This window comes from Microplitis mediator, chromosome 8 (genome assembly GCF_029852145.1).
Source record: "Microplitis mediator isolate UGA2020A chromosome 8, iyMicMedi2.1, whole genome shotgun sequence".
Classification (NCBI taxonomy): domain Eukaryota; kingdom Metazoa; phylum Arthropoda; class Insecta; order Hymenoptera; family Braconidae; genus Microplitis; species Microplitis mediator.
The window spans coordinates 8,385,358-8,405,640 of NC_079976.1; the positions used below are offsets into that span (position 1 = coordinate 8,385,358).

Here is a 20,283-nt window from a genome sequence, read left to right on the forward strand (position 1 = left end):
ACACGCACACCCGAACACACCCACGCACACACGCGCAGACACACACTCTCGCACACACACACTCACACACCCGAACATACCCATGCACTTATTCGCACACACGCACACCCGAACACACCCACGCACACCCAAGCACACCCGCGCAGACACACACTCTCGCACACCCGAACATACACACACACACTGTTTAACAGTTTAATATAAATTAATATAAAGTCATTTAAATGTTAAAACTCCGGACCGGAATGAATTGAGAGTGAAATAAAATCCGCGTCACTCCGAGATCACTCTGCTAAAAAAAACTCCCAATTCACTCCGCATGCGGAGTGATTTTTTTTTAAACTCCGGAACTACGAGTGGCGGAGTGAATGCGGAGTGAATTCGAATTAAAATTAAATCCGGATTCACTCCCGATTTTTTACAGTGTATTGTACTTTTAATATCAAATATGACTCGTATAAAATCAGTGAAGATTTAAAGTGAGTGTACCATAAAAAAGTAAAGCACCTCCACTTGTCGTTATATGCAATATTGGTTAGTATTTTTAATAAAATAATAATTACACTAATTGGAAAGTGCATAATTAAATTTATCGATCAATTTGCATTGAAGTTTTTAATTAATTCGTAAAATATTTTTTTAACAAGACTAATTATACAACTCATCTTGAAAATAAAAAAAAATCAATTACAGAATGTTAATTGGATTTTTAAATTCCACTTGAACATCGTCAAGATTCTAATTAAAACTTAATTTATATTAAAATAATTAAAAAAAATAAATATACCTGTATTTTCCCCAATCCATGTACGCTTGATAAAGATATCCCAGTAAAGTAAATTTGTCTTCTCGTTGTCGTATATTTTTTAATGCTCCTCGCCATTTCCGTACCGCTGCTTGCTGCTTGTGTGCTCGATACAATTTTAAGCCTTGTTCTACCTGCAATAGACAATACATTTGTCCTGAATAAAACGATACTGCATATAAAGAGACTTTAAAATAAGAAAAAACAAATGTATACATACATATAAAATAAATAATAAAAATATACAAATGTATATCGATTATCAATATGTATTTAGAACTTTTAGAAAAAAATATCTTTTGTTTATTCTCTTCGCTCTTTATTTGTGTTTAGTATAAAATAAAATTAATAATAAAAAAAAAAAAATATATAACAAATAAAAGGCAACAGTTTTATTAAAGTAAAATATATTTTACCGGAATTACTTGACAAATATGTCATACACCAAAAGAGGTAATCGATCGTTTGAAAAAAAAAAATATGTCAAGGATGTTTTGTAGTTTTATTAATTTCTCTTTTCAAATTTATTGAAATATATGTGGCCTAAATAATTATTAATAAATAAAAAAAAAGAACAAAATTTATATGAAACTGTTTAGGTTTAATTAATAAATTAATTATTTATTACAGTATAGGGCAGAGGGTCAAGTTGAACTCACGGAACGATCAGATCACGCAAGGCTTAGAAATAACGATACGATGAAATTATATTACACTCAAGAGAGAGAGAGAAGGGGAGGAAAGTCTAAAAATGAGCGGGATAGAAAGCTATATCGATTTAACCCTGAACTTTGGCTGGTCTTAGGTAATGCACGTGTTGGGGTCATGAAATAAAATATACAATAACGAGAGAATAATTTTGTTTTTATAAACTAGATGTCGAGATGTATATTGATTTTTATTTTTTATTTTAATTTGTGAATTCAATTGACAGACTTTAGAGGAGGCTTGACATCTGTTTTAAATACAAGGTTAAGATTTATATTTCAGTAACAAGTGGGAGTGAAAATGGGACAAGGGAACGTAAGGAATAAGGGGACAAGACGGCCCCCTTTAAAAAATGTTAAAAAATTTTTCTTTGTTACTTTCATCTTCATTGGGGGCTGAATGGTTCATTAGAGCAAATTCACTGGTTAGAAAAATCGGAATCATTAAAAAAAAGTTAAAAATTTTTCGTGCCAGAAGCAAAATAATTATTGTGTGTCTTGCAAATAATTGGAGCCACTCGGGTTAATTTAAAAAAATGAGAAAAATTTTTTAATTCAAATTTTTACTTCGTATCTTTATTCATATGGAAATTTTTATTTTGTAATAAATATTAGTCATTGAAAATGGGGGTGAAATTGGACACAATGAAGTGTCCAAATTACCCCAAAGTCTAATTTTGCTTTAATGCACCATTTGACCCCGACAAAGTACAAAGACTGCAAAAAATTAATTTTATTTTTGGAACCGGGCCATCTTGCCCCTGTTCCAAACTTCGAAAATGATTAATTCTATCACGGAAAACCTACTTTCAGTTGATCGCGATAAAATGTCCCAGATAATGAGATAATTTGGTGGTTAATAAAATTTTCAAAGGATCCGACTTGCCTCCTCTTCCTTAAATTAGGGGAGAAGGGGGCAAAGTGGGCCCCTGGGGGCAATGTAGGCCCCTTAAAATTTTTAAAACTTCAAAAAATATGGAGGCAAAGTGGGCCCTTCAAAATTTTCTATACCCCTGATTAAACAACTGAATTCGATCGAATTAAACAGAATTAGATTTTTAATTCTATTTAATTCAGATAAATTCTGTTAATTCGGTATACCTAACTTAAAAATAAAACCTGTCTAATTCGGCAGGAAAACCAGAATTTGTCCAAATAAAAACGAATTTTAATAATTCTATTCGGTTTAATTCTGATTAATTCGAAAATAATTCTCCAATTTCTGGTTCTGAATCCGAATTAAACTGAATTAAAACGAATTTGAAATTTTTAAATCGGTTTTATTCTGTTTAATTCAAATTCAAATTTTCAATTCAGTTGAATTCTGTTTTGCAGAATTCGACAGAATATAACAGAATTAAAATTTTTAATTCGGTCGAATTCAGTTGTTTAATCAGGGACGCCAATAAATTCGGACGGATGATAAGCTTATCGAAATTTCTTATATAATGAGGGCTAAAATAGGCCACCAAAACTGTTCATTAAATATAATTTATTAACAAAGTTAAAGATTATAAAATTACGTTTGAAAGTTATATCGCACAGACTATTGAAATGACTTTTATATTATTAAAATACAATTGTTTTATAGTTATTTGCAAATATCACACGTGTAAAAAATAAAAAATATCAAATCCAAAATTTTTTGGAGGTCCCACTTTGCCCCTAATTTTCGATTTTTCAATTTTAATGGAAGCAGCATAATGAAGTTAAAGTAAGTATCACGGGTCTAAAAAGAAGTAAACGCGTAAAAAAAATTAATGATATTATAATAATTTTCTTTAAGGGGCCCACTCTGCTTTCCTCTCCCCTACAATTTACTAATTTAAAATTTGAATTTTTGTTGTTGGTAATGAGCATTAATATGATTTCCGAGGGTATTACCGATAATTATACCATAAATACTTGAGCCCTGGTCGGATGACTTAATTATTATGAAAAGCTTTAAATATACTCTCATTTAATTAAAATAAACACAAATAAAAATAAAAAATGATAATCCCTGCTGTTTAATTAATGAATTTATTGCGACTATAATGCGTAATTATAATTCTCTTTTGTCGTCAGCATTTTTAATGAACATTAGAGTCAATTTGCAGAGATGTTAATCTCAAGTTTGACCTCAGCTCCGGGGAAAAGCCATTTACATCGATCCAACAACAGTTGAGCACGCACCCACCTAAACAACTGGGCCAAGTTCGTATTTTCTATCTATATATTGTATCTTTATCTTTATCTAAGTCTTTGTCTTTGTCTGTATCATTATTTTTATCTCCGTCTTTCTTTCTTTATTTTCTGCTGATATCCATTGTCGATATTTACTCTCTAAAGCTCGACCCTTTGTCTCTACTGCCGGGCTTTCGTGTAGGTGTGGGATTACTTTATCAACTTGCAGCCCACTTTTCATCTATTCTCACTTAAAAAAAAAAACTTCGTTTATTTCCATGTTAAATAAATAACTTTTCTTTCTACCTTTAATTTAGCTTATTTTAGTTTTACTTGACACTGCAAATAAAATTTTAAATAAAAACTTTCTAGGGATTGAAAAAAATTTCGTTTATTATTTCAAGTAAATCAATAAAAAATTTTTTTATGTCAAATGAAAACAATTAGAAAATTTTTCTCATTAAAATAATGAAAATAATAATTTATTATTGTTATTAAAGAAAAAAAAATTAATTAAATAAACTATGAACGACACGGAAAGAAAAATTATGGAAACGGTTCCCATAATTCTATAAAATTTTGTCCTATACCAACATAGGAATTATCACCATAAATTATGGGAGCAGTTCCTATAATTTCAGGAATGATTCCCATAATTATAGGAATTAACCCTATACTTTATAGGAACCATTTCCATTACATTACAGAAATGGTTCCGATAATTATAAGAATGGTTCCTACAATTTATAGAAATCATTCCCATAATATATAGGAATGAACCCTATATTTTATAGGAATCCTTCCCATCAATTATAGGAACTCTTCCCATAACATTATAGGAATAGTTCTCATAATATTATGGGAATGGTTCCCATATTGGTATAGGAACTATTTCCATACTATTATAGTAACTTTCCTGGGGAATGAACTCTATATTTTATGGGAATCATTCCCATAAATTATAGGAACCATTCCCATAACATTATAGGAATGGTTCCCATAATGTTATTGGAATAGTTTCTATACCATTATGGGAATAGTTCCCATATTGCTATAGGAACTATTCCCATACTATTATAGTAATTTTTCTAGGGAATGAACCCTCTATTTTATAGAAATCATTCCCATAAATTATAAGAATCATACCCATAGCATTATAGGAATGGTTCCCATAATGTTATTGGAATATTTCCTATGCCATTATGGGACTCATTCCCATAATATTAAGGGAATAGTTCCTATACCATTATGGGAATAGTTCCCATCATACGGCTGCCCAATTTCAAAACACAGTGAGTGACAAATTTTTTGAAATCGATTTTTTAGTATTTTTAGTTCCAGTGGAGTCTTGTGAACATGATTCGATGCATATTTCAAAAATTTTATTTTTGTCAGTTACTGTGTTTTGAAATTGGGCAGCCGAATAGTATGGGAATGGTTCCCATATTGGTATAGGATCTATTCCCATATATTATGGGAACCATCCTTATAATATGTATGGGTACATTTCCTATACCATTATGGGAACTATTCCCATAATGCATAGCAAAAGTTCCCATAATTTTTTTTCCGTGTATAAGTATATTTTGATGACGTTTTTTTCATTTAAATTTTCTTTAGGTCAGACGAAAAAAAATCGGGATAAAAATAGAAAAACCTGAGATAAAAAAAATAAAAAGTTGAACTTTCATTCTATCATGAGAACTGGAGAATTAGAACAAATTTTTTTTTTTTGACATTAAATTTTTTCCTTCTTTGTGTCCGAAGACATGAAGAACTAACTGTTCAGATCTCGAGAGCAAAAATAACCGTAACTTCCTCAATACAAGCTTACTCTCTATCTATAGACTCAGATATCAGCGGAATCTCTTTGCCTCGTCATCTAAAACTTTAACCCTCGGCTAGTCTGACTAAACCAACTGATCTATCCCTCGAAAAATTTATATCCCATCTTTCAGTATTTTATTTTTCTCCACCCATTTAGTAACTCGAGTCTTTCATCAAAACGATAATAATAAAACAATTTATCTCTACTGACAAAAAAAACAATTTTATTGTTTTTATAGAACAAATATTATCAAATTGTTAATGATTTTATTTAAAAAGGTATATATTGATTTAAGATTAATCTTAGTAAAGAGAAAAATATAAAACTCCGAAAGTGGGGATACAAAAAGTGCCTGCCATTTGCAGAAGCCGCAGGATCTCCCTCGAGAGTAACCTATATCGTTTTTTTTTTACTGGAAATTTTTTTTACATTCAGCTCATCCCGTAAAGGGAAAAAAGTCCAAATAAAAGTAAGAATCGATTGGCTTTACGTTTAGTAGTATAGATTGATGGTAAAAAAACTTGATTAAATTTTAAATCCTCCCAAAGTTTAAAAATAAGAATAAGAATAAGAAAGATGACTTTACAATAAACTTTTTATACCAACTTATCTCGTCATTTACATTTTCCCGCTTCGGAAAAATATATTATCCTGGTACTTTAAAGTATAAATTATACATGACTAAATATTTGAAATTTTGAATACCAAATATATTATTTACAAGATACTTTTATTAGTTATTTACTTTGGTAATTATGATTATTGATAAAGAAAATATTTATATCGGAAAATTTAGTTAAGGAAGAAAGCAAAAAATTTATCGAATTGTTTTACGGCCTCTCTTGGGTAAAATAAAGTTGTACAGAGCATGAAAACTAGCATGGAACACTCTCCAATCGAGCATTTTATCGGTCTGTTATTGGCAACACTATTCAAACCTTCTAACAGTTTGGATGTATTTTTTTTTCACGCCTCGATGTATAGATTTATTTTAACTTTTATGATTTCGATGTTTGTTCCTTATATTTATATTCATTGAGCAATGAAATTTTACTCGGGAAGAGAATAAAAATTCAATGCGTTAAAAAAAAAAAATAAAATATAACTATAATTTAAAACTTTTTCATCATGACTTCGAATTTGATCGGGAAAATGGGTCATATGTCTAAATATCATAGCCAATATCATGCGAGTAATAAATATATATATTTGCTAACAATTTGATGATTCATAACTTTTGATTTCGGGGCACGTATTTTATGGATACTCATTTACGGACTGGAAATTCAGATAAAATATGATGACCCAGAAAAAATTTAGATCTATCGATCTGATTAGATCAACGTAGATCTATTCTGTATCAATAGATCTATTCAGATGCATGCGGATTTTAGATTTGATTTTTTGAAAAAAATTTTTTATAATGTCTGCATTTTCACAGTTTTTTAATTTACTCTTAGAAAAAAAATAAATAAGATCTTCGAAGATCCCTTTTTTCCTTATTTAGATTTGTAAAGATCGAAGTTAAAATTACGTAATTTACCAAATTTTAAGAATTCAAATTTTAGATTTTCCTAGAACTGTCAGAGGCTTATAAAAAATTAATTTCACAAAAATTTTAGATCTATGATCTACACAATATCAGTGTAGATCTTAAGCTTAAGAAAATAAGATCTGCGTCACCTAATTAGATTTCGTAAGATCTAAATTATATTTTCCAACCCTTTTTTAGCTTTGATCTAATGATTAAAAAAATAAGATTTTAGAAGGTATGAATTTTTTTTTTTCTAGAATTAAAAAATTATCAAAGTGTTTTATACTGACACGTCTCCTTGCTAATTGTTGATCCAGTCGATGTCTGCAGCCGATAAGACACTCCCATATTCCAACACCAGATCTGACTGATGTTTTATATTGACTATCAGTGCTTCCATTCTGATATTCGCTTTGATAATCCTCTTCAGCAAATTGATAAACGTATCCACAATCATCTGGGCTGCCAAGTAATGCCGTTGCTGACAACTGATGACTCCCAGAACTCCTAAAAAATAAAATCAACAATTAAATCGATGTACAGTTACAATTAACGATTGCGATGGGAACAGGTGGAATTAAAAAAATGTTTGGGTAATAAAGAGTAACTCGATGGTAAAACACAATTAATGGATACAAAAATAAATCGATAACGTAGGTCGTGTTTGTTCTTGTTTCTGACGAGAAAGGAATTTCTTGTAACGTAATTCTATTGACCATAAACCAATGTACGAACTGTGGAAAACCCTCGACATTTGTGTGTTATATATATATCTATGCATAGTTGGTATTGTAGTGAAGTAAAGGGGATAGAATGTAAAATATTGATGAAAATAGAAAGGGATGGAAACTTTGAGATTCAACACAATGCAATGGATATTCCACTGACACGCCCGACGCGTCTGTACCATCGTTGAGCATCGAGCTCTTGCATTCAAAATTATCACAACTTGCCACAATGTGGTATGCTCGACACGACCCGATTCTCCGGATGACTAGTTCTCTAAGTCGACCTTACTGTATATTTTCACACCTTAGCTTACCAGAACGATATTAAATTTTAATTATTTTTTTAAATTTTAATTACATTAAAAAATTCATAAGTTAATTTCTGAATTATTTTATTTTTATAAAAATTAAATTGGTTTAAAAAAAAAAAAGTTTTTTTAAAGTTATGTTTATTATATAATAAATTTTTAGTAAATTTGAAATTAACTTTTCTTAAATTTTTTGTAAGATAATTTGTTGCTAATGCGAAGTGGAGTCAATGTTGACATAAGACTTGAAAATGATTAAATTGGAAACTTTGATTAAAAGAATTGTTATTGTAATGTTTTATAGAATTAAAAATTGAAATTTTATTATTTTTACCAGCAACTTAAAAAAAAATTTAACATGACAAACTTTTAAAAATGAGACTATTTGGTACAAAAATAATTTTTAATTTAAAAATACTGTAACAATTGTAAAGATCAGATGATTTGGAGTTCAAAAATTTACTTTAATAATTAATTTTAAAAAGGGCACATCTCGTATGATTTTACATGGACGGCATATTGTCCTTGACTCGCGTGACTCGAGGCCGTAGGTCAAAAAAGAATCTTCGCGGTACTTTTTGGGGTTTCTCCTACTCGAGGATACCGTAATGAACAAAAAAAGTTAGTGTTGTGTGGAGCTATTCCTAATAGGAGAAAAGTTTCGGGCCTCTGTCTAAAAAAATACATGGGCAGCATTTCCGCTGATCTTCCCTGGCCTGACTCAGCGTCATAAGTCAAAAGAAGAATTTTTCTAAGGACTTTTTACAGTTCCTCCTACTCGAGGACATTGCTATGAACAAAAAACGTTAATATTGTACCGAGTTATTCCCAACAGGAGCAAAGTTACGAGCCACTTTTCATAAAAATACAAGGACAGTGTCATCCTCATCTATCCTCATGTGGATTATAAATAAAAAAAAAAAATTTCTGAGGACTTTTTGGGGTTTCTCCTACTAGAGGACATTGTAATGAAGAAAAAATTTTACTAGAAATAAATATCGGGTCTAAGGATGTGATAAATTTTTTTTTTTAGTTCAAGTTTGTTAAAAAAAAAGAAATAAGTAAATTGGTGAACATAAAAGGCATAAAAGTGTCATTTAATAATTTAATTTAAAAGTTTAAAAAATTTTGTCACAAAAAAAAAAAATTCCCAAAGTATTTCGGTTAAATTCCGGCTGTCTATTATTGCTGAAGACATCTTGTTCACCGCGTAAGTTTTTGTCAAGAAACATATAGAGCAGATATGTCTAGATGAGATAAAGGATTCTTGGCCAATGTCCCAGAGACCGAGTTTCCAACTCGTGGCATCGGCTATTCCGGACACGGGGATGGAATCACGTTCGAGCCTCTTTCTTCAATTCTGTCTTTCTCAAGCCTCTGCAATGCGACTACTGCAGCTTCAGAAATATTTAATAAACCACATTACTACCGGTTGTTTTTAAAATTTCAAATTACCCAGAAGTAGTTTCTTATTATTATTACCCACAAGCCTTTACCTTAAAAAATTCAGTGACTGTAACCAGGAAAAAAGAAGATAAAAATTTTTTTTATTTTTTTCTATTCGCATTGCATCTTTTTCAACGTCACTAAACGGAAAAATCCTAGCTTATAGTATTTTTATCCATACAAATAAAATACATTTTTACGATCTGACAGCTCGTTTTATTTACAGAGATTTTACTTCTGACTCTTCTGTGTAAAGATTTCTTTTATTATTTCCGCCTTTTCGTTTTTTTATTTTTAATTCTTTAAAGTACTGTTTTCGATCCAATTATTTTTTAATGCTTAACTATAACCACTTTCTTTTAATTTATAAAACAAATCAAGAAATTAAAATTTATGTTAAAAAAAAAAGTTAATTATAAATATTCTATATGGGAGTGTGCCAAAAATTCGAATTACTCATAAATTACTGTAAAATTTTGTGTTGAATTTATCACGTGTGAGTTAAAAATTAAGTTCTTTAAATTCGAACCGAAAATTCAAATTTGGGTTCCATGACAACTTATCCCCGACAAGTAATCACACGATAATTGATCCCACAGACAACTAATCCTACTGACTAATTCATAAAATAATTAATTATTAATTGATTACTATGACATGAGTAATTTAAGTTCACTGATGTAAATATAAAAAGTTAAATTATGTAAATTAGTTGTTGATAAAAATCAATTGACGATCAATTGTTGATGAGATCAGATGTCGGTGGGATCAATTTGTAGGGATCACTTGTCGTGGTATAAAATTGTTGGGATCAGTTGACGGCACACCTCAAATTTGAACTCATTAATTTAAAAAATTATAAAATAATCTTAAAAATTAAAAATGGATAGATGGCTTACGAATAATTCAAACACTGACGACTACACAAAAAAAAAAAACGGGGTAAGTCCGGGTGGTATAGGTGTTAAAATTTTCGGTGTTAAATTTCAACACCGAAAGCGGTGTTAAAATAACACTGCCGTCGGTGTAAATATTCTTTACCGGTGTTAAAAAAATTTCCCGGTGTTAAAATATTTTTGGGTGTTGAAAATATATGACTTTGTGAATATTTTTACTTACTCGAACACTACAGTTAAACAGTGTTTGTATTAATTAATTAAATTATTGTTAATTGAAATAGTGGGCGTAAAATTGTGTAATTTTTAAATGAATTACGTACAACATAAATAATTATTTGAATAAGTAAACAGCAAAATTTAAATTTCCTCCAGATAATATTAATTAAATTTCTATATATTTTTATATGTAATGCATTGTTTTTTTCTAATTTCTATACGTGGAATTTTTTTTTACGCCGATTTAACACCGCCAATTTACACCACCTAAACCGATGTTATTTCATTTTAACACCGCGCGGTGTTAAATTGAGTCCATTTTTAACACTGCTCTTTTTACAATGCATTCAATTCGAATACAAATTGGACACCGACTTTTTTTAATAACAAAAAAAAATTTCAAGTCAATTTTTTCCGAATGTAAGGGAATTACAGTAATTGTATTAAAATTTTATAAAAAAGTAATTAAATTAGTTATGTAATAAGAGAAGATTAATAGATATAGTTTAGTTGAAAGTTGATACAAACCCAAGGTAATGCTTGGACGCGACAGACTCCCATGACATGGCTGTATCTCTTCTGTTCTTGTTCCACTCCAACTCGTTCGTTTCCTCTTCTCCTGTCGTATCCCAGCTCCAGACTCATCTCTCCCCAGTGTCATTATCTCCAACGCCACCACCGCACTTGCATGCCACGCTTAGACAATACATGCCAACTTCACTTATAACTCAACACTTACTACCACAAATTTTTATACTTTTTTTTTTTCTATCTATTATTACACTTCAATTCACATTTATTATTCCAAACTATATTATTATTATATTATTTTTATACTTTATTGTAATGTAAAAAAATATTATGATTATTTTTGTTAATTATTTTTACTTCACAAAATATACTATATATATATATTTATTGTAGAATTTTTTTTTTTTTTTAGTTACTTATATCTGCAATTATTTATGTTTATAAGACTTTTAAAATCATTTTCAAATGTATCCAGCTAATGCGTGAGTTCTTGATGTAATTTTACATTTCATTCTTGACTTGCGATTCATTTAAATATTTATAAAAAAAAGTTATTTTTTTATATATTTCCCTTTTATCTGAAACAAAAAATAAATATTATATTTGTTAATATTGTACTGATACATTGTAACAAAAAATTATTTCGAGGGTCGGCGACAAAATTTCCAAGTGGCCGATGTATTTTTTCGATTTGATTTTTTTGTTGAGCCTAATAGTAGTAATTTTTATATGCTTCTATTATTTATATATATATATATATATATTTATTAATAATGTATTGATCCAAAGTACGGTTTATTATTTTATGGTTGATTTTTAATTTTTTTAACAATTTTAGAATTTTTTTTTAAATTTTAGTGAAAATAATATTTTTGAAAAATTCAAATTCATTTAGTAAATTCTGGGGCAAAATAAGACACTATTGTGAAAACGAAACAAATTTGTTGAGACAAAATTTTGATTCACGGTTTTTAGAAAAAAAAAGTATGTTGCCTATTTAGGGCAGCGCCGTTATGTTTTTAGTAAAAAAGAATTTTTTTTTAAATACTTGTTATTTATTATACAGAATCAGGGGGGATGGGGGAAGAGCTATAATAAATATGAGCTACTATAGAAAAAATAAAAATTTTTTTTTGGTTCAAAATATTAAAGTGACTGTATTATTCAGGGTGATCAAATTGCCCCATATTTTTGTAGACCCGTATCAATTATTATTAATAACAATTTATTATAATTACTATTAAATATAAACATTAAATTTAATTATGTAGTTAAAAAAATGTTAAAATTACTGATTCTCAATTACACTGAAAAAATCGGGAGTGAATTCGGAGTTCGGGAATTCGAACAAAATTTTTTTTCAGCGAAGTGATGTCAATTTTATTTCCGTATTTACTTCAATCCGGAGTTTTAATATTAAAATTAATTTATCTTTGGAGTGAATTTCACTCTGATTTTAATCCGCGTTCACTCCAGAAATTCGTCACATAATTTCTTATTTTTTTATTTTACACTAAAAGTTAAAATTAATTTAAAAAACAATATTTAGGTCAAATAGATTTTCAATTTTATATGAAATAAAAGGTAATCAATTTTTTGTCTATTCAAATAACTTTATTTGCATTCTTTCTCTAGTTCGTTTCACCGTAATATAAAAATCCCTCAGTTATATAAATTTTATTTTCATTTTTTAAGAGATTAAATTACTGAATACCAGCTATCGGGTGTAAATTCAAAGATTAATTATTATATATTTTCCATCATGCTAAAATGTTTTATGAATTCCAAACAATCATATTGAATATAGTTAAATATTTATCGTATTAAAACTGTTTTCGATAAAAATTTATAACTATTAAAATAATACAAAAAATATTGTAGTAAAAAAAAAAAAAAATTGGAGGTCAACTGATGAATATCTATGCTGAATATAGAATAAAATAATAATAATTCCACGATAAAAAAAATAGAGTAGGTAAATTTAATGTGAAATCGACATAAAATAAGACCTCTAGGCGCCTCCATGATATTTGAATTTCCCGCAAGCTGCGGGACACAAAAAAATCAGAGAAAATGTAAAATTTCAATTTTTCAATTGTAACTCATTTCGAGAATTCTTCTTTGTTTTAAATTTCAAAAATATATTCTCTCATATATTTCTTTTATTCGACATAATATGATGCTCTGAGATAAAATGGTCTGATAAAACTTTTATTTTTCAACTGTACTGTGAATTTGTTTATCTTTTGCACTTCAATCATTACTATTTCATACTGAATTCATTAATTATAAAAAAAAAAAAAAGAAAACTAGATAGAAATGGGGTCACACAATTTTTTTTTCGAAATGGCTTCAAATCATCAATTATTATGTTTACAATTATTTTATGACATAAATATACTAAATAATATTGCATTGAAACTTCAGTAAATTTACTTTCAATTTTTTTATTCGACTGATTTTCTAAAGGAAATTCATTCAAAATTAAATTTTCGTATCAAAATCAAAAAATTTACAGTCCTAGTCCATACTAGGCCAGTACTCTTTAGGTAAATTTCATCGAAATCTATCTAGTGTAATGGGTCTCATAATTCAACTTTTGGAAAATTTTGTCATAATATGCCGTAATTAGTCTCATAATTATTTTCACAAATCTCCTCGGATTGTCTCAAAAAAGTTCAACGATGTGAGCATCAAAATTGATTAATTATTTAAAATTTTCAAAACATCTAAAAATTATACTTTCACAGTTACCCTAAAAAAATTGAGGAGTAAACGCACGGATGAATATGCAGTGAATTAGGTGTAAAAAATTTTTTTCTACGGCAATTGAAAAGGGTATATCTGGATTAATATGGGAATTCTGCCCCCATTGGTTTTTTGACTCATACTTAGAGAGTCGATTTGGTGTCGAATGAAAATACGTAAATACGTAAAAAAATTATTTTATTATATTTTTTTTCTTTTCTGTATCAAAATTCAAAATATTTCCCAATAGTATGAAAAAATATGTAAGTATTACCTTCAAGTGTTTTTTGAAAAAATTAATAACCCTTCTGACTACTTTACGCTACTGATTCTTTATGTTTATCTTTTGCAAAGATATATTTTTGGTAAAAAAAAATTTTCTACGTATTTATTTGTACTAAAAAAAAATATAAGGTTGTTAAAACGCAGGATTTTAAGAAAAAAATGAGTTTTTAATTTTTTTTTTAATTGTTCCACCACTCCAAAAAATTCAAAAAAATTCTTGAGTATAGAGGAGTATAAAAGACATTTTCTGACGAATTTTGGTGATTGACATATTTCAAAAAGGCTAAAAAAAAAAGATTATAATTTTCTTTCCTCCGTCAAAAATCGGCTTTCCGTTTGAGAATCACGATCATTTTTTCATATTTTGGACTCGTAAGAATTAGGAAAAAAATCATCATTGATTAATTCCGAATTTTACTATAAAAATAAAAATAATTTCGAAAAAACAGGTTTTTTTGAAATTCTCGAATACCGTTTGAGTTAAAGAGCTAAAAATTGAGGTGAATTATTTTCATTCGACACCAAATCGACCCCCTAAGTATGAGTCAAAAAAGTCATGGGGACAGAATTCCCATATTAATCCGGCTACCCCGGTCAAAAATAAAACTTGATTCAGGCTCGCTTCACCTTATTTTCTTTTGAAGTTGTGGATTTGCCGACGATTTTTCAATAAGATCTCGACTTTTTCGACTTAAATTAAATTTTTTTCAACTTTTTGAACTTTTTTTATCTTAGTTTGAACTTATTTCAACTTATTTGTATTTTTTGGTCTTAGTTTCAACTTATTCGTCTTTATTTCGAGCACGATAGTCATTCACCTTACTTTAGACTTGCTAAACCAAGTCGAAAAAAAGTTATTTACTCACCTAAATATACAAAAATTATTTCACCTTAATTTTGACTTTTTCGCCTTATAATTTAAGTCGAATGAGTTTAAATCAAATTAATATCGACTTGATTTAGACTTTTTCGCCTCATGTTTTAAGTCGATCAAGTCTAAACCAAGTCAATTTCAACTTGATTTCAACTTTTTCGTCTTAAATCGTGACTTAGTAAGCCAGTTAAGTCTAAACCAAGACGAAAACTCAATGTATTTCATAACTCCGTAAAAAAAAAAGTCGAGTTTGTCTCTTGAAAAACGGCTCCAAATTTCGACTTGGTAAACCAAGCCTAAATCAAGTTTTATTTTTGACCCGGGTATGCCGTTTGATTTTACTTCAAGTCAAACCAAAAAAAACTAGTTGCATCGTACACGGAGAAAAATGTTGGTTCAAAACCTACTAATTTTTATTATGCTGTCGACGAAACTTGAAACAGGAAGGGAAGCATCCAAAAAATTATTATGCTCTTATAACAAATTATTATGCCGCATCACAATTATTATAATGTATGGAAGTAATTTTTATTAAATCTTATCGATAAGTGTCTCGTGCGTAGTAAGTATTATGATACAGCATAATAATTTTTTATAAGAGCATAATAATTTTTTGGATGCTTCCCTTCCTGTTTCAAGTTTCGTCGACAGCATAATAAAAATTAGTAGGTTTTGAACCAACATTTTTCTCCGTGTATTTAAATGCACAACAATCCATCATTTTCTTAACAGTCCCATTTTGCCCGCCTTTCTCTTATATACTTGTCAATTACTGTCTGCAAAACATGTCATTTAACTTTAAAATTTCTATAATCCATTTTCATTATGCAAAATCATTTAAAAAGTTACGGTTTCAATGAAGTAAAAGTTATTCTTCATATTGCAAAGCATACATTGGTAGCAAAAGTACATACAGAGTTAAATATTCGAAACACACCCACCTACCTAGCGCGAGAAGATAATTTTTGTTTAGTATGTATTATTATGTCACAAACAAGACTGTACTTTCTGTTTTATTCTACCTACAATTCATCCCTACAAACTTTTGTCTCGCACCGTGTAACTGAACGACACAATATTGCGGTACGAATCACGTTCTACCTCATTACTGAACGTACTAAACTTTAATTGCTATGCTTGTTATCATGTTTTTTTTTTTTTTTTTTCTTATGCTAATAAACAATTCGGGTCTTCTTTATTCGTCCACAGGCATCTTAAGCTCTACTCTCTTTGCCGTTCCGCATTTTCTCACATTTTTTTACGCCACGCGTTTCTTTGCATTAAAAAACAAAAAAGATGCTGGTTGTAGCCTCGAGGAGTTTGCGTCTTATCTTACTAAGAAGACGTAATCATCGCCAAGACTTGAATACATTCAACCAATTTTATGTTTTAATATCATTTTATTAAGCTGAGAAATTATAATAGTAAAAGTTTTTAGCGAGTATAGTATGAAATAAATTTTTAAGGTATAATGAGAAGCGTCAAGTTGTGTGCGATAATTTGAAAAAAAAAAAAAAAAAATTTATCAAGTTTGAAGTTTTGCATAAAAGTACCAGGATTAAAAATAATTTTGATATGAAGAGAAATTAAAATGAGATGATAAAGTTTGCGTATAAATATAATAATATTTTTATATAGTGAAATGGAAAAATAAAAATATTATGGTAGAGACAGGGCGGGCAAAATATGAGAGAAAAAAATATTGAATATGAAAAAGAAAAAAAAAAATTCGGGGCAAGATGACACTATTTCAAAAGTTGTAAATTTTTTTTCATAAATAAATTTTAATTTACGAGGTCTAAAAGGTGAGGGGGGTAAGTTGGCCACGGGGAGTGGGGGAAAATTTTTATAGAATGAAAAAATATTTTTTTTTTTAGTGAGTAATCAGAAAATAGATAAAGTATAATAAAAAAAAATTTTAATAAAATGAGCTGAAAAAAAAATTTTGGTGGTGGTCACGTTGCTCGAGGTGGCAAACTTGCCCCATTCATTTTTAGAGAGTGGATTAAATTTTAGATAGAAAAAATTTAACTTTATCTCGGGTTTCTTAATAATGAAATTTAGTACACGGAAAAAACAGAATATTAAAAATTAATAAATAATAGTAAAAAGTAGAATCTGTTATCAATAATTAGTACTATTATGTACTTAATGCAAAGTAGTTTACTAATTTTTGTAGATTCCTAAAAACTACTATCAATTATTTCAAAAAGTAAGTAAATATTATTACTTTTAGGTATAATACGTGACTTATTAGTGAAAATTAATTAATTTATGGCATACATCTATTCAAAAGTAATGATTGGTCAAATTAAGAATTGCTATCTTAGATACTGATTTTTCCAGCCGAAAAATTGCAAAAGTTACTAACATTTATTTTATAAATTCGATATCACTGATCAATTATTAGCTTAAAATATCATTTATTCATCATTATAAATTAATTTACAATATAGATAAATCGAATAAGTGGTAAATAATAAAATGAAAAATTAGTATCCTAGATACTGATTTTTTGCTCATAAAAATACCGAAAACTTTTAACTCTTATTTTATAAATTCTGTCCATTGACTAATAATTAATATAAAATGTTCTTTATTCGTTATTATAAATTAATTTATTATATACGTATATCGAATAAGTGGTAAATAATAAAATGAAAAATTAGTATACTAGATATAAATTTTGTAAAAAATATATTTTTATATTTTTTTTTCAAGTCTATGATTCCTAAAAAAAATTTCGGGTAAAATGAAGAATCCAAACAACAAAACAATTTATAGGATTTCCTTTGTTAGGATAATTTAGGGATAAATTCACATGAACTGTAAATTCGAATGCTAATATAAAATAAAAATTTTTTAAAAAATAATTTCTGAGCACATGAACTTATTAAAAGATAATTGCAAAAAAACCAATTTAATAAAATGAATTTATCCAGAATCACTCTAAGTAATTTTTTTTTGACAAATAATAGAATAGAACCAACAAATAAAATTTTTTAATTCTTCCAAGTGAAATTCGGTGGTCGTTTGTTAAAAAAATAGACAGTTATTTTTATAAAGAAATATAAAATAAAATTTATATGCAAAAAAGTAGTATGCAAATATTTAAAAAATAAAAAATAAAGGTACATTAAAACTCATGCATATAAATGATAAACTAACAATATACAAAAACTTAAAAAAATTCCAATGATACGAAAAAAAAAGTTGTAAAATATATTTTTATATTCTCAAGAACGAAAGTAAATAAAAGTTATACATGATAAAAATGTAAAATAAAGAGAGAGAGCCAAGTGATGGACAAACTAGTCTTTTATTTTTATTTTATGTGATGGAATTTTTAAAATTCTTTCAATTTAAAATATAAAAATAACGAGAGGTAAAGGAAGAAGTAAAAAAATAAATAATGTCACTATATATGAAAACCCATTGGTGCATGAAAAAAATACTCAAATTATTCCCATCTCGTTTCGCAATAAAACAGTTATTATAAAATTACTACAAACGAGTGTTAATTTCCATATAGATACTTTGTTTGATCCAGAAAAGTATACATTAAGGTTCTTTTGAAACTCACTGAAGCCGTTATACTCCAGCTCTTCGCAATTTAACATCCGTTTAAAAATTCATGAAGCAAAAATTGTGCTTTTATACAACTACTATTTTTCCTAACTATTTTCTATACATATATATTATAAAGAGTGGGGTGAAATGAGACACTACATTTTTTTATAAAAATGTGGGGCAACATATGAACAAAAATATTTTTTTGAAAGTGTAAATAATTAGTCTAGAAAAAGTATGAAGTTGGTCGATCACCCCGAGTACTGACTATTCAGAATTTTGACAAAAAAAAAAACATTTAAAAATGCTCGTATGAAAAATTGAAAGAAATTTTAAATTTTATTATAAATCAGCTTTTTTTGTCGAAAATAAATACGAAAATTTTTTTGGTCAAAATTTTGAAATGCTTGTACTATTTGGGCTGACTAACTCACCCCATATTTTTGCTAGTCTCAAAGAATTTACAAAAAAAAAATCGAGTTTCTCTTTTTTAAAAACTTTTTTTTGCTACGGCAAAAATTACTGTACAAATAAAAAGTGATCTAAAAATTTTACATTCAAATATGAATTTTATGAGATCGCTGAAGAATTTTGAAATTTCATGAGTTTCCAATATTTTATATTTTTTCTACGAATATATTTCCAAGTGAAATTTTCAGATCATTTATTTTCTAAGTATTTTTTTTACTATCTTTTTTTGAAGCGCGAGAGTAAAAGTAAGAAAAAACAAAATTTTTTTGAGTTACCCCAGTATATGACGACACACAATTTTTTTGAATCTGTTAAGAAAAAGTCATCTAATATTTGTTTTTAATTCCAGCAGAATCTATTTAAAAAAAAGAAATTGTTCAACATCAGAAAATTCCGAACAAGTTAGAGAGTAAGAATAATATTTCGGGTGGGGTGAATAAAAACTTTTATAAATTTATTTTCCGACGTTAATTAACTCACTCAATACTTAATTATTCTGTCATATTTCAGAAGTAAACACTTTGGTAACTTACTATTAATAATAAAACTCTCGACATATTTAAAGAATTACAAATCCATGTACTCACTTGAATTAAAATAAACAATAACTAATTTATTATTGTTATTGTCAGTGTTATTAAAATCACTTATTAATCACTTCACTGTAACGAAACATACAAAGAACTTAAATATCACAATTGAAGAATTTACGAGCATTTAAAAGCTTAGCGGGATTTATCGTAAACATAAGCGAGTTTAATAATGAATATATGAGTATATATTTTAATATATATATGAATAAGAATGATGCGCGAATGCGAGTAAGTTGGTGCGATGGCTGAGGGTGGACTGTCGCGCCCGAGCCGCAGCAGCCCGCAACACAGCCACCCCTTCTCTATCTAAATTCAGCCCCTCTTCTCGTCATGGCCTTCTACTCGGTCAGCCTGAGCTTCGCCTACATCTCGTTATCCACCCCCAGTTATTTCTTAAGTTGCATCTGGAAGCTGAAAACTCAAAGCTTCAAGCCAGAAAGTAAAGGATAAATTTTGCTAATGGAAAATATATAACATAATGTAGATTGGATTAAATTGTAAATTGTCTGTTATCTTGATATTCTAGATCTCATATCATCGTGGGACACCTGACCTTTATAGTAACATCCCCGAG

At 28.3% G+C, this 20,283-nt stretch overlaps 1 protein-coding gene across 1 annotated transcript in view; it reads right to left on the reverse strand.

The window, feature by feature from the left end:
* LOC130673162 (43 kDa receptor-associated protein of the synapse homolog) overlaps nt 1-19,951 on the reverse strand; it is a 45,439-nt gene extending 25,488 nt beyond the window's left edge. Inside the window, exons 1-4 of the mRNA XM_057478095.1 lie at nt 19,704-19,951; nt 11,166-11,746; nt 7,331-7,547; nt 788-939 (exon numbers count right to left, since the gene is read on the reverse strand). Of these exons, the coding sequence (XP_057334078.1) occupies nt 788-939; nt 7,331-7,547; nt 11,166-11,203 (407 nt within the window). The 5' untranslated portion in view covers nt 11,204-11,746; nt 19,704-19,951. The remainder of the gene's footprint in view (nt 1-787; nt 940-7,330; nt 7,548-11,165; nt 11,747-19,703) is intronic.
* Nucleotides 19,952-20,283: the final 332 nt, after the last annotated feature.